Source organism: Dermacentor albipictus, chromosome 1 (genome assembly GCF_038994185.2).
Source record: "Dermacentor albipictus isolate Rhodes 1998 colony chromosome 1, USDA_Dalb.pri_finalv2, whole genome shotgun sequence".
Lineage (NCBI taxonomy): Eukaryota > Metazoa > Arthropoda > Arachnida > Ixodida > Ixodidae > Dermacentor > Dermacentor albipictus.
In genome coordinates, this window is record NC_091821.1 from 148,234,522 (window position 1) to 148,257,564 (window position 23,043).

Consider the following 23,043-nt stretch of genomic DNA (forward strand, 5'->3'; position numbering starts at 1 on the left):
TTCCGCGTTTGTTTCAGTATTCAGCAAACGACGTCTGGGAGACCCCGCCGGTTTCGAGCTCATTTCCCGCCGTGCGGGTCATAGTGGTGACTTCGAGCGCGGGGTGCCAAGTGCTCCTTGAGCCGCACCTCTCGGGATTGACCGCGTTTCGCTTTCATAGTCGTCGGGAGGAGGCCCGCCAAGACCGCGGAATCCGATACGAGTGCCAACACCGCTGTGGCCGCACCGATAACCAGCGTGACCCCATATTTTCGCCCAAAAGCGCTCAACCAACGACCGGATTAGAGCTGATATGCACACAAGAAAATAATTATCATCCCTGATTTTCAGTAAGGAAGAAAGACCTGCGCTAAAAACGATATTTTCGTCGAGATGATGCTATTCAATCTAAAACTCACTACAAGGCTGTTGAAATTTCTGAACATCGCGTTTTTCGTGGCTTTTTATGTCCAATTTTCGCGCCCTAAAACGTTTTTTACGTTGTCTCTATAGGGAAGATCAGTGCTAGTTGACCAGTAGCTGTAAATATTACTGGTTCTAAGCTCTCCGTAAGAGGCAACAGCAACTACGTTTCAGGGCTTCACTCCAATACAATACACAGGTGCTTACTGTGGGGGCTCCTTCAGAATAAGTTGGACAGCCACTAACGTGCGTGCCCTTTATTCTACGGCGTATAAATGCGTGTAGAACAAAGGCACGGGACTGGCTCGATAATGAAAGCGTCTGTGCCTTTTAGTATATTACTGCCCCATTATACATGCTGTGTTGTGTTTACGTTCTACGGTGCAGCGAAATTTAGCCCAACCATTTACGCTCCTCTGTCACCGATGTATTCAAGAGCAAGCAATCGCTGAGAAAGCGCATCCTTCCAGAAACGCCTGAAGCGAAACGCAAGAACACATTTACGAGAGAAAGAAAGGGTTGAAAAGTGGGATCATAACCACGGATAGCAGTGCATGAAATTTTGAGCCCCTAGGGATTCAGCATTAGGGTAGCGGGCACCACGAGGTCCAGCGAGCTCAGTCGTTGACAGTGTCTCCTGGCAGCAGCTCTGACATACGTGGTGATGTTTCTCATGTCGCAGGTTTCCACGTGACGCCCAAGTTGCACTTGATCTGCCCCGAGAGCTGCATTCTGATCGTGATCGGTGTGGTGATCGGGCTGCTGCTCTTCTACACGGGCCTGACGTCAGTGGGGCCGCTGACGCCGGACGTGTTCTTCCTCTTCATGTTGCCGCCCATCGTGCTGGACGCCGGCTACTACATGCCCAATCGGTCTTTCTTCGACAACCTGGGTTCGATCATGACGTACGCTGTGCTGGGCACTGTGTGGAACGCTCTTACTATCGGCCTCTGCCTGTGGGCAGTGGGCCTGAGCGGCCTGTACGGCACGGCCGTGCCCCTGCTGGACGCGCTGCTCTTCAGCTCCATCATCTCCGCCGTTGACCCAGTGGCCGTGCTGGCTGTCTTCGAGGAGATTCACGTCAACGACGTCCTCTACATCCTCGTCTTCGGCGAGAGCCTGCTCAACGACGCCGTCACAGTGGTCAGTGGGAGCGGCTTACCAGAGCTATACAGCGATGTATTCTACGGGAAGCTCTCTTACATGCTTTGCCATTGAAAGAGAACTGGCGAGGGTGGGCACCTACCGAACTGTAATTAAACGTTTCAGGAATGCCAATTCTTCCCGCAAAAGCTTTTCTCACAAGAGCTGTTAATTCATGAATGTTATAATTGTACAGCACTTAAGCGAAGAGCTGAGTATTTTTGTTTAAATTTCATTGTAGTAATTGCTTTGGCTTTCACAAGTTAAACAGCTTGTAGAGAGAGAGAGAGAAAGTCGAAAGGTGGGGATGTTCACGAAAACGGAACGTCCGGTTGGCTACCCTACATTGGCGAACGATGGTGGGACATGCAGGCAGATATATAAGACGGAAATAAAGAGAGACGGAGAGATCACGCACATACCACGATCACACTGACAAAACGCAGACAGAAGTTAAAACTAGTCAGTGCTAAAGCTGTTTGTGCAAATATGTTGCCCTTAGAAATCGAAATCGTGACTTTATCGCCCTCTGCTGCGACGGCCATCTAGCAGAGATCAAGATAAGTAACATATGCAGGAGTTTTGACAAGGAAACTGAAAATATCTAAATCACTCGAAACCCGTAATATACGAAAAATAAAATATACTTCTCTATATATTCAATTTTGTGTAGGGTAGCAAATTGGACGAAGTCTGGTTAACCTCCCTGTATTTCCTTGTCTCCCTCTTCAGAGCTTCGACCCGCCGCGGTGACTCAGTCGCTATGGCGACCTCGTGCTGACGAGCACGAAGTCACGCGTTTGGTTCACGGCCCCAGCGGCGGCATGTTGACGGAAAAAAACGAAAAAAAAGGAAGTTCGTGTACTTACAGTCAACTGCACGTTAAAGAACGTTTGGTGGGCCAAACTAATCCGAAGCTCCACTTTACGGAGCTTCTTGTTGCCCCATTATTGTTTTCTTTTCGGACGTTCAGCACAATGAATCAATCGTTTTCCATATAGTGCGTAGACAGAGTATAGTTCATCGGTCGTTGTTTCTCTCATAAAAGGGGATAACATTTTCTTCTATATATCAGCAAGATTCTCAAAATATTCGGTTATTTGTTACTCGACCCATAACTTTTTACGAAAAGTGCGGAGTATTAGTTGGCTATGGGCAAAATTTTTCAAGCTTTCGAAAATGGGCTTGGGATGGAAGTCATCTAAAGTCACAACGGCAATTATGGGAATTCCCTTATTCTGTAATCTCTGCATTCTTGTGAGACTGGCGCTTGTGCCATAGTGCCACAAACAAGGTGACAATAACTGATGACGGGACGGTCGCCACAGTCAACCAGCAGTGCGAGCAGAATTCGTGCAGACATGTTCAACGTCAAAATTCCATGACATGCCGCGTGCGCACTACTAACTCGAGCTTTGATCAGTTGGCGCAGCCCTATAGCGTTGCACTTCGGAGGTAAGGCATAATCGCACGAGAAAAAACACTGCAACAAAATCCACGCACTTACGTTTATAGGTGCCAGTTGTGCTGGCAGTTGGAATACCATCATCTGGAGAAATAACTGCCCGTTACGTCATGCGTTATCAATGCCGCGTGCGGCCGCTTGCCCCACAGCGTGCATCGGCCAGCCAGTGAATGGTGCGACCATTTCCACACGAGACGATAAAACAGGAACTGTGTGATGTGTCGCAGGTGTTGTACCGCATGTTCGAGGGCTACACGGACATGGGCACGGAAAACATAATACCGACGGACTACGTGTACGGCGTGGCATCGTTCTTCGTGGTGGCGCTGGGCGGCACAGGCGTCGGCATCCTCTGGGGACTGGTGGCTGCCTTTGTGTCGCGCTTCACGCACCATGTGCGCGCCATCGAGCCCCTGTTCGTCTTCATTCTGGGCTACCTGTCCTACCTCAGCGCCGAGCTGTTCCACCTGTCCGGAATCCTCGCGTGAGTTGCCATACCCGCCGTCACCCCCCCTTAGCTCTCTCATCAGTGCCTCATCCATCCAAGTTGACGTTATTCAGAGTACAGCGAATCAGTAACACTTATTGTGCGCAGCACAATGCGAGAAATTTTTACTTCGCAATTAGAGCAACGTACTATAAAAAGTGGACAATAAAGCAAACGCGGCACAATGATAACAAAACAGAAGGAATTCGCGCTAAAGTTTGCTTTCGGACACCTGGTTCATTCTACGCAAATTTACTAATAATCTAGATAGACCAGGAAAGCGATTAAAGAGTGTGTTGCCCTGCACTTTTTTCTTCGCTGCCGCCCTCGTCTAGTCGTACTGCAAATGTGATTTCTTTCGAATATGCACCGGCTAGCCAAATTTGAGATCCTTGAGCTTCACTTTCCGGAAGTGTCAGTACAATCTGGACCCCTGCAGGAGCTCTGGGTCTGCATGCCAAACGGCAAGGATAGGTTAACAGGGTCGCCGCAGCTAAAGCATGCGCTGTTAGACTATATCAAGCTTCCAGATTTTGAAATCCTTTGCTAAGCTGTAGAGGTAAATCAGAATCTTACAACTATCACTTCAATTAGATTTTGGTTTTCTGCATACGCAGGTTGACCTTCTGTGGCCTGACAATGAAAAACTATGTCGAAGAGAACATCTCTCAGAAGTCTCACACCACGCTCAAATATGGCATGAAGATGTTAGCCAACTGCTCGGAGACGATCATATTTATGTTCCTTGGTGTATCGACGGTGAATGACATCCACGAATGGAACACCTGGTTCGTCATCCTCACCATTGTCTTCATCACCGTCTTTCGTTCTGTCGGTAAGACGTAGGCACTTCCTCCAGTGCTTCCTTATTTTCTTGCGCCTAATAAGAATGTGCATGAAATTTTCAATAATCGTTGTTGTTTTTTATCCGCGTGTGTGTTTTCTACTTTTATCTTGTTGTTGTTGCTCAGGATGCATATACTCTTGCTAATAATGGAAGACAGTGATGCTACAAAAACGCTAACACGCCTCTTAATACAGAAACTTTCATTATACCGCAACACCCCAAGCTGAAATATTTGTTGTTGTTGTTTTCCTGTTTTTGCGTTTTTTTTGTTGAATACGGGGCCGCAGTGGGTCAATATAATGCCGAATAAGTTAAAAGCTCAAAAACGTGCAATCATCACGGGTGTTAAAATTAGGAATGCTGGGCAAAGCTTTTTACGATGACAGTTGTCGAACAGGAAAAAGAAACTGTAGGTCGAAGCCGAACTTCATTCTTACAGGACGCATGCACGGGAAGGCTGCAAAGGGCAACAAACACATTCATTTTTCTAGTATGAAGGAGCAACCGAGAAATTCAGGATGCTTGCTTTTGGGTGCAAAGTGTCGTACTTTTTTTTCGGTTTTTTGTCTGCATTTCGCTGTCACCGCAGTAGCTCCCCCGTAGTTAAAAATTTGTATGGAACAAGACGCTTGCGAAGAACTCAGCTATAAGCTTCAGTAACCATGAGATATTTCTCCTTCACTGAATGCGTGCACTCGCACCCTGCTCACTTTCGATTTCAGTTGACGTTTGCGATAAGTAGAGCGTGAATCTGCACGAACAAGTGGCGGCGAAGCACTGCGCGTTTTTTTTTTCGGGCAAGCACGCAGTAGGCGTCTACCTTAACATGCGTCGGAGTGGGCAAACAGCTGGGCTGCAAAGAATTTGGTGATGCTAGGTATTTTTTGAGCGACCGCTCAAAAAAATACCCAGCACCCACCGTTGGAGACGAACAACCTTACAGTTGCTTCTGCTACAAGCTTAAGTATTGAAGGACAAGAGGTGGGCCTCAGAAGACGTTGCGTTCCTCGTGTACATCACATTTAAAAGCTAACTTGCTGAAAACGAGACGACTGCGCGATAGAGGAGAATACGGGACAGGCGGGATGAACGCCCGTCTCGTACCATGTCTTTTCTCCTTTCGCACTGCGTTACCTTCGAAAGACGGTGCAAAAACATTCCCGACGACTCGTCTTATTTACACAGGCGTGGTTCTGCTCACGTGGCCCATCAACCGGTTACGCGTACACACTCTCAACAAGGTAGATCAGTTCATCATGGCGTACGGAGGCCTTCGAGGAGCCGTGGCCTTTGCCCTGGTGCTAGTTGTCAACGAGGAAGTCATACCGACAAAGAAGATGCTCGTGACGACCACCATCGCTGTCATTTACTTCACCGTGTTCGTCCAGGTGAGATACCCTCTCGGGCCCCACACTTCGACTATTCGTAGCATCCAGCAAGGTGGGGCAAAAGCCTCCACTACAGTGAAAGGAACGTGACAAATAATTTTCTATATTTTCGTGATCTCGTATAAATACGGTGGCATGTTCTAAATTTCCCCATAACTTCAACATCATTTATATGGGAAATTCAATAAAAGGCAAACCCAGTTATTCCGGCACAGTCTGAAAAAAAATCACAGAGCGTTGTCTCATTGTGTGACAGTGCTGTGTTCGCTCAACAAGAGAAAAAAGATATTCTAGAGAAATATTCGCTTGTGCATGACGTTCATCTTCTGCCTCGTCATTTGTTTACACGCAACAAAGTTACATCTAGAGGACGGGCAAAATTTATTTTCTTGTTATTGTAGGGCATGACCATCGGACCTCTAGTACGCCTGCTCAATGTGCCACGGAGTGTCAAGAGCCAAATGTCTATGAACGAAAGGCTACACACCAGGGTAAGTACCACACGCTGCCTATTTATGGTCACGGGCATGGTCGCTCCTTGGTACTCAGTTATGCATGTTATGCACCTTCTTCATATTTCAGTTGATGGACCACTTAATGGCTGGCCTGGAAGACGTGACGGGGCAGTTCATGGGCAACTACAAAATACGAGATAAGTAAGTTCGGCTCCCACCTCAGTGCATATTTTTACAAGGTATTCTGCATTCATAATTTATTCTGCTCATGATTATAAGCTAACATTCCTCATTTGCACAGCAGTCAATTTACAGAGCTGTGGATTGTTTTCAGTCTCTTATGTTGGTCATTTAACATCACTAAAATAAAACGTATACGGATCCTGCGTGGTTACTCAGCGTCTGGGTTCTCTATAAATCGCAGCGCAGTAGCCCCCCCCCCAACCCGCGTTTCTATTTTACTTCGCAGCTTGGCTCGCGATATATCTGCGACATGAATTTCAAGTGTTTTATATCTAACTAAAGATTTGCAACAACCCTGAACGTGTGGTTCGCTCGACGTTTAAGCAACACTTGTGATGCGCCGAACAGCGCGTGTCCAGTGTCGATGTGCTTGTTTGGTACATAGCGTGTGTGCGCGGTCGCGCAGGTTCAAGTACTACAACAATCGCTTTCTGAGGCCGATGCTGCTCAAGGACCACAGCATCCGCGAGCCCAAGATCATCGAGACATACTCCAAGCTGAACCTTGCCGACGCAATGAACTTGCTGAAGAACAACAACAGCCTGGTTCCTGTAATGAACGGCGAAAATGGCGTGTCTTTAGCTTCGCTCTTCCGAAGCTACACACAGACCAACCTGAGCAAAGGCGCCGCGTCGGCCAGCGGCGACACGCTGCGCGAGCTCGACCTTCCAGTGGACCGGTCGGCCACCGTGCTCAACTTCGACATGAACGAGCTGCAGTATTCGCCCAGCAGCAAGGACTACGCAGACGCCCAGCTGCACCACATATTGTCAGACTCCATGTTCAAACCATCTAGGAAGGTGAGTGCCGGCCGGTCGTTGTTGCCATGAGCTGAGACGCGAATTCATGGGAAAGCTCTTCCGCAAAACTTGTAGAGAGAATTATTCACCCATCCCTTCAGGGATACTGTCAGCTGAAACACTTATATTCTGCGTTTTTCGATGCGAAATATAGAAACTATAATAGCTGCTAGAACTGAGTGAGTGAGTGAGTGAGTGAGTGAGTGAGTGAGTGAGTGAGTGAGTGAGTGAGTGAGTGAGTGAGTGAGTGAGTGAGTGAGTGAGTGAGTGAGTGAGTGAGTGAGTGAGTGAGTGAGTGAGTGAGTGAGTGAGTGAGTGAGTGAGTGAGTGAGTGAGTGAGTGAGTGAGTGAGTGAGTGAGTGAGTGAGTGAGTGAGTGAGTGAGTGAGTGAGTGAGTGAGTGAGTGAGTGAGTGAGTGAGTGAGTGAGTGAGTGAGTGAGTGAGTGAGTGAGTGAGTGAGTGAGTGAGTGAGTGAGTGAGTGAGTGAGTGAGTGAGTGAGTGAGTGAGTGAGTGAGTGTCATTTGCATTGTTAAATATTCCACGTGCCATTCTTAACGCCACAAAAATAAAAAACGGGGAAAGACAAAAGCGTTAATAATCAGATGGACATTCGGTTGGCTAGTATGTAGGGAATGGTGTATCCAACGCGATATATCATGAGGAGTTCGGAAGATGGGAGATGTTCCTTTCAAGCAGTATTGTAGTCGTTCTTGGAAGCACTTAAACAGCACTTCCAAGTGAATATAATGCAAGTCATACGCTAGGCTGTGCAGTAACGAGCCCCCCTATTTTCAATTTCACGCGTTTGTCAAGCGCTGAGGCCTGAAACGCTACACGTAACATAATAATGTCGACCCGAAAAGCGTGCAATGGTACGGAAGGCGTAATTAACACGTGAGGTTCGTTAATACGCTCTGAGTGCCCGCCGAAAATTTAGCTGGGTGCGGGAGGCAGCCTTGGCGAAAAATATCAGCGCTTCGAAAAAATTCTTGCCGGAACTGAATGGGAAGCTATATCAGCCCACGACGCCTTGCGAGCTGAACCTATAACGACACCTTTCCCTTGCAGCAGCCTCAGAGTTCAGCTCACCGTTACAGTTAGTTTGCTTGGAGCATTAAAATTAGTCGCACATGTTCTCTTTTCTTTCTGCTAATTTCTGCTGCCACAGTGTATTGTTGCTTCGCCTAACGCATTCACATGGTACCCGTGACCCGTTATGGATTAAAAGTCGTCAGTGCAAAACCTTCTTAAAGAAGTTTGGCGTGTTCGTGGCAGGCTAATCAGTACCTTGCTGAACATATCGCTAGCTTTGAAGACTACGCACAATCCCTAAGAGCTTTAGCGCGTCAACCGAACTTTTTTACTGCGACTCTCCGGCACCCAGCAGCTGAATGCCGAATGTTTAGGTAAAATGTGAACCACCTGCGCCATGCGCGACGGTCCCTGACGCGCCGCTTGCCCCCCACTGCACGGCTGGGCGGCACGAGTGCGGAAAGGAGAGGCTCACGCTGGTCGCGGGTGCAGGTCAAGCGGCTGTACAAGGACCGTGTGGACGGGTACGAGGAGCACCCGCCCTTCCACCACCACATGCGCATGCAAATCCGCACCTTCTTGGGAGAGGAGAGGCGACGCATGCGCAAGGCGCGCAACGGCCGCCTGCCACGCCACGATGGCAACGACGGGGCCCCACTCACCTGCCGACACGTGCACGAACCGCGCAAGATTCCCAATGGAGGTACGTGGTTCGACCCGCTCGACTTCAAAGAGGCGAGCTTCGCTGCCTATCGCGATGACGCAACAGCTTGAGTGAGCGATGGTTGCACTCTTATGGGGCCTTTGATATGCGGAGGGTATTCACACCGTGCAGATTAGTCATGCACCCGACGCTGCACAACCAAAATGCAGACCTTGCTTACAGCCAGTGTCAAACTGCTATCTCCAAACACTCGCAGCCTTGAGTGACGTGCGTCAGCTTCTGGCCCAGAGTGCCGAAATGGCACGTTGAAGAAAGCATCAGTCGCGCTGGTCTCCGCGCGAGCGTCAGGGCACGTTGTGAATTTCCTTGTTCCCTATCTATAATTTGCTGCTAAATTGCGTACTTGTGTAACATGAATGGAAATTATGGTACATTCAACGAGCGACACACGTCTTACTTAGCCAAGGTAGAGAGAGCGTACTTGTCCGGGACCTTAGTTGGTATTACAAAATTGATACTAAGTGCGAACGGAACCGGGATGACCGCCGAAAGATACACAAGCGCTTAGCGCTCGCGCGTGTTGGCCTTTGTTTTCATCCCGCTTCAACGTCTACTAAATATCAAGAGCACCCCTTGATCATTTGATACCCATTACACATTATACTAGATCAGCTTTGGCATGTAATGATAAAAGCCATAAATTATTAGATTGGGATTGACGCACCTAATAATAAAGGTAAATAACCTCGTGGATGACACATCCTTTTGCCGTACACCATCATTAGGGTGCTATCACTGCAAAAGACGTTGTACTTTACCCCGCCCACTAGTCTATAACGATCGTTATACAATTGTTGCCGGAACTGCATCTTTTCAGTGAGCAGCTGCCAGGTTCTCTTAAAGCGCCCCTCACCAGGTATGGCCCTTTTGAGCTGACAAGCGCAGAGCACACAATGCGCGATAACGATAATGTCTGCAAAGTATTACATCGCTACGCACCGTGGAAATATCTGAAATTTCAAACCGAACGCCGTTTTCCCTACTCTTCGCGACCGCCACGCTCCAAGCCGGAGCATACACGTGCTAGTGCGCCTACATACACGTGTTTGCGCTGTGACGTCGCTCGTACTGACACGTGACCTCAAGAATTATTCTAGGCAACATCTCTTATTTCTGTAATCTGTTGCTTGACTAGACGAACTAAAGTTTAGAGAAATAAAAAAACATACAAACTGAATGTCTGCATGTTTTTGTTTTACTTCGCTCCGCAGAAAGAGAGATGCACTTCCGTTTCGTCTGCTTGTTCCCACGTCGTGCATTGGCGCACGCATACACCGAAACTATGTCATGTTCTACCGTGTTCCAGCGCGGGATCATGCTCTGTGATCCGCTTGTGTCTTCCTCAGTATTCGTGTAGCACTGACTTATACCGCTACTCAGGTGTCCTCGTGCACAGCGTGCAAAATCGGGCGCTGCGTGAAGCGAGACAACCACAACAGCTCGCGCGCGACGCCGTCAGCGGAAGTGAGCCGCGCCGCAATGATATGGTCCCTAGAATATAGCGAAAAAGCGAGGAGAAAAAAAAATGAAGGCGGGACCCCTGACGTATGCGTCACGCGATCCTCGAAGTCCGGTATGGGAGAACGCAGGGAAGAAATTTCGCTCTCGGAGGCTAGACCAACACCCTTTAGCTAGACGGGGCAAGTGGGAGAGAGTGTCTCGCTTGGCAGTGGAGCTCGCCTCCTGAAATCATGGGTGCGTGGCACTGAAATATTTCTATCGCGGCTATTAATGAGCCGATTTGAATATTTGCGGCACAATGCTCCCTAGAGGACACATAACTTCCAGCGTATAACCAAAATTTGCTAAAGGGCCTGGTGAGGGGCCCTTTAATCAGAAATTAAAGCTGCATGGAAAGGACAGAGCACCCGAGATGCATAATTATTCATTGTATAGCAAAGTAGCGTCCTCTTTAAATGTTCAGCATGGTTAATGAGCATTTATTTAAACAAATTGGATTAAATAGCCTACTATCCTAAAACTGGCCGACAACAAAAAGAGGTTCTTCACTGCGGACCAATGATGATTTCGGGAGTAGCAGACGAAAATCAGCCAATGCTTCTACGGCCTCACTTGGCCAAAGTGTATTGAAAAAAAAGTTCACCGACGATTACGATACTCCATAATGTTAAATTTGAGCGCAGCTCTATACGTGTTTTCATTTCGCGATATATTGAGGCATCGCACCGATCCCCGCACCGACTGGCAGAGCCAGACTGACAGTTGCCCGGAACCGGCCGCATAGTTGCCGCTTCCGAGCAACTGCAGCTTATGCAACAGTAATCTTTACCGGGAAACGCTTGCGGCAACCGCTATGCGAGAAGGCGAACTTTCTGGTTCTTATTTTTTTTCTTTCCCACGCACGGCCGGTGCCGCGGATGCGCGAGCGTAAGCGCCATCTGGTGGTGCTTCAGGGCGACTTCTTCCGCTTTCCTCCTCATGCTTCCGCTGCACCCTCCTTCTCCGCTTTCCACCTCGCGCTCTCTCATGCCCTCGCCGGCTTTCATCCGCCGCTGCGCTCTGCGTTCGCTCTTTCATTGTTCGCTGTGCTTGTTCGCTTGGTTACGCCGAGGGAGGACGAGGCACGCCGACGCTCAACGCAGGAACGAGCGCTTAAGAGCTGCGCTCTAAGAAATCGTGCAGACCTCATGCACTATGAGAATCGGTGCAAGTGAACATTTGGTGAGCCGGCCAGGCGAAATGGCGCATCGCGATGAGAGGTGCGTCGCGCATGCATTTCGGCGAGGAACGCGTCCCGCAAGCGTCCTCACCTATGGACCTGCAGAGGTATAATGAGAAAGCTATTAGCGGAACATATGGCAAAATAACAGAGGTAATTCGTGACAATGACAGCGCTACCACAGCATCGAACCCTTGAGAAGTGACAAACAAAACCTCACCAAACACGGTCTCCCAGCTGCAGCCAGTTTCACCCACTGAAACGGTAGAATTGGCGTTCAACAACTATTGTTGTGAATGAATGACGGCGCGGCTGCATTGGCGTCCTTAATCAGGCCTAAAACTTCTATTTTCAATGTCAGCTAGCAGAGCGCGCTTTCTCATTCTACAACTAAATTGTTATGCGATGCGACAAACGCACCAAGCGTCTCCAGACAGAAGTTTTCTTTCTCACTATGCACGCGTCTTTGTCCAAGTAAATGTTTATTCTCTCTCTCTCTCTCTCTTTGTCCTAATGGTTAGAACACCGGGTGGAAACCCACCATAGGGCACATAATTTTTTTTTTCAGTGGAAATTTTTGCTTGGCGATACAGACAACGACGGCAAGCCAAACCCTGGGGCGGTAGGCTAGCTTTGCTTTAAAAAAAAAAACGTGCTGGGAAAAAGAAGGTGGCTGTTAATCTTGGGGGTACCGGTTCAATTATCTAGCGCGGGAAACTAGTCGAAGGACAGAGGACAAGAACACAAGGATAAGCGCTTGTCTCTGATCCTTCGTTTGCCTTCCGGGGCTAAATAACCAAAGTGTGGGAAAACACCAATTAGCCCAAACCTTCATGTTACTTAAATAAATACCGAACCTCCGGAAGCCACAGCGCGACTTCTCGAGGAAGTTCCCAAGCATAGCATGGAACCTCGCCTAATTGAAGAGGTTGGCTTCAGCCATAACTGTCTCAGCTGTGGAACCACGTCGTACTGAGGAGGTGGCCTCGGCCATAGGCGTCATAGGCCTATGGCCTCAGCCATAGGCGTAATCATTTGTAGCCAATAAAGGTACGCCAAAAGTGAAAGAGAAACGTCTGCTAGAAGCAGTGGACAGGTTGTTTAAGCATGTCCACAAGAACAGGGGTCGTCCTGCCGAAGTTTCGTTCGACAAGTTGGTAGCTGGACGAAGTGGCAGTACAAGCGTACGAGGAAACTGGGTTTGTTAAGGCTAAGAAATGACGTATGTAAACAGAAAGTTGCTCAGGTTGAAGAGCTCAAGTCGGAAGCGAAAGAAAGGTAAATTGTCATGTGCGGCTGCTAATAAAAAAAATGGGACACTGCTTCAATGCCGGGTTCGCGTAGCGGAAACTATAGTGTGAACCCTGGCTCGCTTGCTTGATGAATTTATACGTCTGTGTGCTCGTTGACAAATACACGTGTGCTTTCGAAGGTATTCGTACAGTAAACACTCAGCATAACCACATTGACGAACTGTTCGCTTTCAGATAAACCACAGCTACGCTTCAGTCTTCCGATGAACGGCGACTGTTCGCTCAACGTCGACTGCCACAAGGTTACAGCGCCAAGCAATTCGACGTTGAAGTCCGAGGTCAGCTCGGCCTTGCAGCATAGCGGGGAGGATGAAGGCATCGTCTTTGTGGCTCGTCCGACAGGCGAAACGCCGCCTAAAGGTGAGTCCACGAGACCGGACTCGTCATGCTGAACGGAAACGTTACTTCTTAGATTAGATTTCTGACATCCCCTGAGCGCGCATGCTCTATTGCATTCCGTTCTAGTGCTCTAAGTTCTTAGAATGGAAGCACTAGAGGCAGGTGGCTCCTAAGTTCAGATGGTAGTGGTGGAGGTTGGTGAAGGTTGGTGGAGGCCTGGCAATCTGGTCAAATGATTTTCTCTATGAGCGCCTCTTGTTTTTTTTTTTCTTTTTTTTTACTATGGCACGTCGCTAAAGGTTCAAGAATGGTGAAGGGGGCTAAAACGTGTCGCGATCCTACAGTGATTGATATGTAGGGGGAGCAAAGTGCATCCCTCTGTACCCCCACCCCCCTTGTATTAAGGAAGAAATCATCGTGAGAGTTCTAACGATCAGAAATTTGATGGTAGCGCTGTTACGCAGACTAACTCGCCAAGGTATTCTTTTATTTATTTTGTGTCGAAGAAGAGTAGCCTGTGCCTTAGCAGCATCGCCACCGCATGAGCTCGTGGTTGCTGTCCTTCTTCGAACGCTTGTGACTGCTGCCCGTTCGCATGTTCCGCTGCTAATAAATGTCTTAAAATTCTATTTATTTATTTATTTATTTATTTATTTATTTATTTATTATGGGGCAGTGGTCATCTCTTTCAACATGGCGTTGGTGACTGAATATGCCTGCTCACTCAAACTGACAAATCATGGGCTCAGACTCAGACTCATGGAATAGCAGAGTGCCACAAACATATAGACTCACTTGTCCCAGACTCACAGGCGCCCAGAGTCAAAATCACTAGCTCATAGTAAGAAGTATCAGCTTGAATCAGATTCACATGTACTATATGTGCCCGCCGTGGTTGCTCAGTGGGGATGGTGTTGGGCTGCTGAGCACGAGGTCGCGGGACCGAATACCGGCCATGGCGGCCGCATTTCGATGGGGACGAAATGCGAAAACACCCGTGTACTTAGATTTAGGTGGACGTTAAAAAACCTCAGGTGGTCGAAATTTCCAGAGTCCTCCACTACGGCGTGCCTCATAATCAGAAAGTGGTTTTGACACATAAAACCCCATAATTTCATTTAATGTACTATATGTAATGGTGTCACAAGCGTCGAGTTACGTTCGCTCGCTGCCAGTACAAAGAATTTGTGTGTGCTATCATGTGGCTGGGACTCAGAAACGCACCCACTTCAATTCACCTTGTCTCACTCAGACTTAGGCCCACTTATACTCGCTTCGACTAACTCAGACTCACTTCCTCTATAGGACCCACGTGGCCTCACTCATATGCAGACTCACACTCTAGCTCACTGAGCTCACTTAGACGCAGACACAATAGTGGTGTTCAGCATAATGGAGTCGATTCGCGTGCGTGACTTCGCCGACTTATGCACACAGCTGAAATGGATGCATACGAAATGTCGTAAGTTGAACTTTACGTCAGAACATAAAGATGCTGCTGTCGACAGCAGGCGTTTCTTTGTGACCGTTAGTCGCTTAGCTTCACACATTGTTCTGTTTCTACAGCTTTGGGAGCCATTGTGTAGCAGTCGTGGAATAAAACATGCACACTGAAGATATTTCAATAACGAGGCATTCCATGCTTACACCTGCTCCTGCATACTGGTCAGACCAACAATTCTTATTCTGAAGAAGATCAAGTAACAAATACTTCTGGATCCTTATCCAAAAAATCGTTTTACTCTAGAAGAAAAGCTGCCAGCGAATTGCGATGTTGGACATATTATTAGCAAAGGCGACCGGCCAATAGCAAAGAGCACTTATTAACGAAAAGCCTTGTGAATTCGGTCCCCCTTACTCAGTTTATGGCACATACAATAAAAAATAGTCTCGCCAGTGGGTGACACGATGTGCATGTAAATTGCCGTGGTATTGTAGAGAATGTATGTGGCGTTGTAGAAAATGTATTTATAGTCGACGCACATTATGAATGCTTTGGTGCTCGTCGCGTTCAGTCATTCTTTTGCTTTCTTGCTTTTGTATAAAAGTTTATCATCGCAGAACAACAATTTCCACTCGTATGTCACTCACTGATAGGAAACGTCAGTCTGCGGTTAGAGTCCGCCATTTCATAACGGTTTTGGCGACGAGACAGCGGCATGTGGCTTACGTACATCGGCATTGTCAGTTTCCAATTTACTGCATCGGCATCTTAGACGCACCGCCTAGACATTCATGCTCGCACAATTTTCTGCCTGCAAAAGCATGTAGGCACACATCCGAAACGTCAGCGCCAGCTGCTCGAGTTGCAGGCATTCTCGCGGTTTGCAATGCGGTATCATTAAGTGACGTTGCAGAATGAATTTGCAAATATTCCTGCTTAAACAGCAAGTGTTAAACAAGAGGTTCGCTTTGATGCGAAATGTTTTGTTGAGATTGAACTGCGATGCAACTCATGCACGGCGACTTCTGCGCAGGCTCCCCGCGCTCGTATTCGCCCCCGCCCGAAGCGGAGGCTCTGACGGAGACCGAGACCACGCTCCCCTGGAAGCGCGACGACGTGCCTGACGCGGCGGGAGTGCGCGCCCGCTGCGGCAGCGGCGACGGCGGCGTCCGCCAGCGGGAGTTCCCGTCATGGATCGACAATCGCGAGTACATCGCCTACCAGTCGCCCACGTCCACAATTATCGGTCGGTTGGATCGCCACAAGCGCTCAACTCCGGATGTCTTCGAGGTGTTCCAACTCAAGTCATCGGGCGCGCCGGCCGCCCCGATGGAAGAGGTGACCGAGGAGGACCAAGATGGCGGCTCTATGGAAGTCGCCGGCACCCCGTCGGAGTTCAGTGGCGAGCTTGCGCAGGCGCCACCGCAGGTAGAAGGCACAGGAGAAGGCCCGCCGTCTACAGCGTCGACAGAACCGCTAGCGCCGACTTCTCGTTGGGAGGAGACGGTCATTGACTTAGAGAGCGACGATTCCGAGAGCTGTGGCTCGAGGCATGTGCGGCTGTGATGTGGATGGAGTTTTTGATGTTCCTGTGACCCGTGGACACCACAGGCAGTCCTGGTGGACAAGAGGTCTTGTTGTAGTGGCCCGAGGGCGAGAAACAGCAAGTGACGACAGTGCTTCTCTCTGTGCTTGACAAGCTGTGCTCGACTATATCGTACAGTGAGCATTCGACAGACCCAGCCGTTGACAAGCTACGATGTTTATGATGCTGTTGTCACTTCACACGTGTGAAGGATCGGCACAGCGAACTCATATACGCGCAATTCGTGCGCGTCGCCTGTTGCTGGTTTAGCCGTGGTCCAGATGGGGAATTTATTCTAGCTGTATTGGATAATAGGCTTCCTTAATTTTTTTGCGCGGATCACGTAGTTCAAGTATCCTCACGCAAAAATTCCCGAAAGGCGTTTTTGTTTTCCGTTCCCATGACTCAAAACAGCGGCTTGCGAGTTGTCAACTGTGACGGAAAATGACACTTTCTATTAATTTTATGTACTGTGTTATATCGCTGGAAGCGGTTTTTTCTTTTTCGCGCATGGCACCACGCCATATATAAAGACAGCTGGTGTTGCCAGCGGACGAGGACGTGCGAGATCTCTGATACAGGTGCATTTATGAAGAGTTGTGCTCTTTCCTTAAGCTTTGTACATACGAGCACAAATTCGTCCTTACAGCAGCTGGCAAGCCGTGCCGCACAGTAATGACCGATATCCGTAAGAAGGCTTCGGTGGCCAGAAATTCCGCAATGCAGGTTTTCTCAGTGCTATATAGTTCGCCGGTTTGATGCCTTGAGTAAAGCACTTTGACAGAAAGCTTGTTTAATAGGAAGCCTTGACACTCAGGAAGAACGATGCTGACGCAGCAATCAGACTGCAAATGGAGATGCTTCCTTATAGATTTTGCGGAGCATGGTTTGATGGATCACTTTTAAGCAGCGGTAACATCAGCGCATTCTCTGGTAACAACGATAAGTTGCCATGCGCTTCCCAGGATGTTTCAGACTAGTAAAACAACGGAACATGCCACGTTTAATGCGTATTTCATTCCCAAACACGTCCCAGCTTGTAAATGCTTATGCTGTGGCTTACCGCGAGAGCGATGCAGGGTTAATGCCACTTGCTCTACGTTACCAATATATTGATATATGTCCATACGGCAAGAAAGTTGTTTGCTAGGATAGAGCACACAGCGCGGTCCAAAAACATCTTACGGTCGTTACTTAATGGTCTAAGGCCTACTCTTTTTAATGGTCTAAGGCTGTTGTGGCAATCCGACACCATTTCAGGAAATAAATCGAACTTATGTAATTTGACAACTTTAGTAGTAGTAGCGCGTACATTGTCAGACCCAAAGCTTTCGCGATGGCATGCTGTCTGCTGTCATAGTTTGTTCTTCATATTCCCACACCAGTGTATGGCTATCAATGTTCCCAGGTAACGGTAGATTACAAGTCCTAGGGAACATAGAATTCTAGTGTAATCCTCCAGTAATGTTTAGATAGCGCGTCACAGAAACGCGAGAACGAATCTGCTTCTCTGTTCTCTTGGTATTTAGATATAGCGACTTACGTCATATATCGACTTACGTCAAGGATTCTTACGTCAAAGACGTAAGAATCCTTGCTACTTACTCGTGTGAAACTTAGTCTTTAGTTTGCTTTTATTCAGATTTATTAGTCTTGAAGGTGTGCTTATAGGCGCCGCCATGGTAGGCGCGGAAGTATGAAATGACGACTGTTATTGCCATCACTGCTTGGGAGCGGAACAGCGGATAGCATACGAGTGCACTCATGTCTGGCAGTATAATTTCTTTCGCGCCGAGCATCTGAACACGGTGAGTAGCGACTGGTACGTATCGCGGTATATGGCACAGGTGGACGTATTTTGTTCTATTAATTTGCGTATGCTACGCGCAGTTTCATGAACTCAATGTGGTGAGCTAAGTCGTGCATCCCTGAAGATACAGGTTGTATCTGCATGTCATGCCGAGCCTATATCAAATGCAAAATTCTTGCTTTCTTTTGGCAAACGTGAGAGTGCGTAAAATTATAAAAATTGTAGGTAGCTCCTATCGTACATTTACAGCTTCAGCTGCTATACGCTTTCAGAGAAGTGCGAAGACGTTATTATTTTGGCTGGAATTAGGATCAAGCTCAGGTTACAGCCATCCAACATAAGCTACACGGGGCAATTCCGTTCTTCCTCCTTAAATGAGTGATGCGTGCTGTCTAACAGATTTCGAGCTCGGTGTGATGAATTAACCTGACAAACACGACCTAGTTCATTTCTGTAATGGGCCAGTGATCACAATGTCACTCTTCAGACGTTGGTCCTAATGTGAATGAGAAAAGCCTACCGTTTACTTGTGAGTGCTATATACATCAAAGTTTTTACGTGTGTGCACAGCTGTGTTTGCACTTTTAAGAGTTTACAGGTGCAGGGCCGCGTCCTGAGCGGAGCCTTCCTAGTCACGCGCTTGCGTAGTCGCTCGAGCAAAAAGGTCTTCGAGCCTTGGCGTCTACCCCGGGCAAAGCAGCGTTGCACATAGCCTTGACATTTGCGGTATGCCGTCCTTGTCTCCACGTGATTTACCGATTACCTTCCCGCTGAAAAGTGTCAATGCCTCTACTAGTCGCGTCGCCTCCTTGGAAAGACAGTTTGGGCATTGAACTGAGTTAGGAACCTTGTCTCTCTGTGCCCTCCCGCAATGTTCGAAATCCGTCACGCTGTTTCTGCGCAGTCTTGTTTTTCTTCTTCTTTTCTTCTTTTTTTAAAGCTCAGGAAAAACATCGGGTAAGAAAGCCGACTAAATTTGCTCGCGTTTCGTTCTTTTCTTGCAGCTGCCTGTCGCTGTTTCAACGCCGTCACCACCATACTATTAAATTCTGATTACGGCTGCTATCGTGGAAAAAAAAATAAAGGAACTTACGCAGTGACGTAAAGCGAATACAGATACAAAAGTTCAAAAAAAAATACTGGTCTGCAAGTTTGCCAGGCCAGTGAAAAATGCATAAAAAACTTGTATGCATTTGGTATCACTGTCTGCTTCATAACGCAACATGAGCTGCGGAAAAAAAAGAAATATACTTTTGTAAATAACGATATCAACTTAAATCAACAATATGATAAGTTGGCACTGTATACAGCCTATAAATGTTCTTTATCTGAGGCTTCTTTCCCCGATGTCCATTGTTAGTTAATAAACAAATATTTTTCCTCATTAGAATGCTAGGACGCCGCGTTCTCTGGTGCCTCTGTTAGCCTTAATGCTTACACGCGCTGAGTAAGTCAGTTCGTTAAACCAAAACTGGCCAAACGTGCCATGGTGCTTCATGGGACCATTCTGGAGAGCATACACTGAGCTTCTGCATATTGCATATTCTCGATGCCTTTTCACTGTTTTCTCTTTGCCTTGATTCTTCTTCGCCCACTAGTGAAAATCCGTGCTTTTTAGCCATTGGCACACAGAAAGGGCCAGAAGACTGCACTGGCTGCCTTACCGCAGACTCCGGCATTTTTCGTTTGCGGACGGGGAGAAATGGCAGCCTGCAATAGGAAAAGAAAATTAGCCGCGTTTATCGCGCAATAGCGATAGGCAGACTTCATTCCAGCCTTTGATTGATATTTTCACGGCACGTATGTGGCGGCTTACAGTGAATAGCCCACGTAGGCGTTCCTGTAATAGCACGGAAATACAACAAAGCACGGTCTGCGGTGTAAACACAGCTTCAGTTATGTGCTGACAAGCATTCGTATACTGATATTTAGTAAAACGCCAAAAACTCTCGCGGAAGCAAGGGGCCACCTTATAGTGAGAGCAAAGAAACGTATATTTTGGTCTAAGTGACACTACGGAGCGCGCCTACTAAATGTCGGACCAGTCTGCTTAGCGTCTGCCAATTGGGAACGCTCGTGCGACAATCACGCCTCCGTTATATTTCCAGCTGGCACCTTAGTCAATGCATCCATGCGCGAACAAACGGACGAGAAAGCTTCATGCGGCACCAGCTTAACCGCATGGCTGCGGCACGCCAGTCTGTGCGCAAGTAGTAGCCGGCACGTGACGAAGTTCCTAGGACACACTTTCCACTGATATCTGAAATAAGCTGTTTGTTTTGCTATCCTTGGTATAGAAACACGTATTGTTGTTTCCCATGCTCCTTCCTCACACTGTCTGCATTACCATTTTTTTGAGCAGACCTACCATTCGTCCTCCTGACTGTTTCATTGAAATGATAGTGCGCGTTTGTGAGTTGTGTGGTGGTTGTTTACATGTCAGAGTAGCTGGCTGCCGTGGTGTTATTCTCGACAAGGTCAAGTCAAGGACAGTGACTCTCGTACGACGAGCCGGTTCGACTATGTTTACTGTAACGAGAGCACGAAATCGCCCACCAACTTTTTCGAGTAAGAGTGCTGCACCGAATTGTATCATGTTAAGTTTTTCTTTCTTTTTTTTTCCTTAGGTGTTTACTTTTCACTGCGTCAATATGTGAATTCAAGTCCGCCTTGTCTCTTTTTCTCTATAGAGGTCTTAAGCACATATAACAATGCGTGTATATAGAAAAGTAGAGCATAGTTTGTTTCTTTTTCACTTGAATTGTTGTATTTATTGCGACCGCATGCAAGGTCGACAGAGACGTGATCAAGAAACGACGCTCATTAGCTTTGCAGATCAAGCTAGTATCCTCTGATAAAGCTGTATTCTCCCAAATACTTAGCATTACATACCGTTAATATGGCAAACAGCTCACCATCATCCTATTTGTAACGCTACGTGCTTCGAAAATTAAATAGAAAATGATATACGATCTGGGAACAAAAACAGCGTCATGGCAGCCTCCAAATGGACTCTTGTCTTGTTTACAAGTTCATCAAAACACTCAAAACACGTACAAAACCATTCCAAACAAGTTTCTGGTTTGCCATGTCTACTACGCCACGATGCGAAGGAAATAAACTGTTGTTATGAAATGGCAGAGTTCTCTGGTCTTCATTCGTTGCAAGAGGAATGAAATTTTGCACTGCCGCGGATTTGTATAGGTCTGAAGGGCTTGCATACGTATAAGCCATACAAGCTCGGTAAGTAGAAGCATGAACCCTTCGTATATTGTTCAAGAGCGCACCAGCACACTCGTCAGAAACTGCGGTCCAGAACTAGGACGTACCATGGCCTAATGCTTAACAAAGGATTATTCCTAAATACAATGAAAAGGGCAATCTCAATAACGTCGCGATCGCTCAAAGCAAAATGCGGTGAATTAGAAATGCAATTAAGCTGCAGAAATTTAAAAAATACAACAGTACACCTGGTTTCGGAATTTATTTCTCGTGCATAAAATGTGGTGCAGCAAAATTAGCCTTGAAACTTTTTTCCGATGCAGAAAGAGACTCGCAGGAATTAAGGCATGAGGGACCATAGAGCGACGCCATCCACGCGTGGTGGCATATATTCTGGCTGCCACCATCGGATAAAATTTGAACTAAAAGCTGAGACCCGATCCCTGTGTTACTGCAGCCTAACGTGCACAACCCGCATGAGCCAAACTGAGGTTGCATATTGTTGCTGGACATGGAAGGCCCAGCATGAATCTTGGCAATCCGTCTCCCCGTGCCCTGAGGACGAGCATACGCCCAAGGCTGTCCAACGTGCTTATAGGGCGCCTTCACCTTGTGCTTATGAAGGCTCCCTCACGCTTTGTATCGACCAGTGCCAGCAAGAAGATGGTCGTGTCCGGCTGAGTGTTCGAGCAAAGAGGGCGTCGGTGAAGGAGCCATCCATCACCCTCTTTGCTCGAACACTCTCATATATATATATATATAGAGAGAGAGAGAGAGAGAGAGAAAGAGAGAGAGAGTTGACAACAAGGGCGTTTTCGCGAGCCCTCGACTTCCAGTGAGAAATAGGGGATACCCGAAATGCATCGTCGACGAAATGCATACCCGAAATGCCATCGTCGACGGGCTGCTCTTCAGGACTCTAAAACGCAACAATCGCCTTCATCATCCAGCGAGTAACGAACAGGGAACTTCACTGTGCTGCCACGAATCAACGAAGCCGCACCAGCGGGTTTTTCAATCCTTGGATATCCGTCTGGACGGCATTCACTATAGACGTACCTGTTTGAAACCGAAACCTACGCCGAGCCTTCTTTTGCGGCGACCTGCACTTCGAACTAGAGCTAAGTGTCCTGAAAAATGTATCATTCACGCTCAGATTCGTGCGTCAAACACCTAAAACAACCATTCTTTGCAATACATTGCCCCAGATTCATTACGTCCGCAAGAAAGCATTTCGCATGTGAAAAACTGAAGATTCATCGAAGCTGGTAATAAAACTCCATGCCACGCAACTAATGAGAAATTTCCTTTTTCTGTTCGCGTTGTATTGTAGCTTCGAGTGCGCGAACTGAAATTGTGCAAGTAAGGTTGCACGTGCATGTGCTGTGCAGGGGGTTATTCTATAAATCGCAGTGAAAACACTAGGGGCCGGGATTCAAATCAAATGTTATACCATTATGTGCTAGCAGCACCCGGTACGCAACGTCGTCAGCGTCAGCCACTGTTCAGCATGAGGATTTTATTTTATTCGCTCACGTTGTTGTGCTCACTGTCGAAAAAAAAAAACAGCTAGGTTGTTGTCGGCGTTACCACGGATATATTGCTTCACTTTATATAGCAGCGAAAAGCAGTGGGAAGACACCACAGAAAAAGAGTGAAAGCA

The 23,043-nt window shown here is 47.6% G+C and overlaps 1 protein-coding gene across 3 annotated transcripts in view; it reads left to right on the forward strand.

Annotated features, from left to right (window-relative positions):
- The window catches only part of LOC135903013 (Na(+)/H(+) exchanger protein 2-like), a 216,485-nt gene extending 195,187 nt beyond the window's left edge, over positions 1 to 21,298 (forward strand). For all 3 annotated transcript variants that reach the window (XM_065433384.2, XM_065433385.2, XM_065433386.2), the window contains exons 2-11: positions 1,085 to 1,545; positions 3,238 to 3,494; positions 4,115 to 4,332; positions 5,530 to 5,732; positions 6,134 to 6,223; positions 6,315 to 6,388; positions 6,837 to 7,230; positions 8,756 to 8,966; positions 13,155 to 13,340; positions 15,797 to 21,298. In XM_065433384.2, the coding sequence (XP_065289456.1) occupies positions 1,085 to 1,545; positions 3,238 to 3,494; positions 4,115 to 4,332; positions 5,530 to 5,732; positions 6,134 to 6,223; positions 6,315 to 6,388; positions 6,837 to 7,230; positions 8,756 to 8,966; positions 13,155 to 13,340; positions 15,797 to 16,329 (2,627 nt within the window). In that variant the 3' untranslated portion in view covers positions 16,330 to 21,298. The remainder of the gene's footprint in view (positions 1 to 1,084; positions 1,546 to 3,237; positions 3,495 to 4,114; positions 4,333 to 5,529; positions 5,733 to 6,133; positions 6,224 to 6,314; positions 6,389 to 6,836; positions 7,231 to 8,755; positions 8,967 to 13,154; positions 13,341 to 15,796) is intronic.
- The last annotated feature ends 1,745 nt before the right edge of the window (positions 21,299 to 23,043 follow it).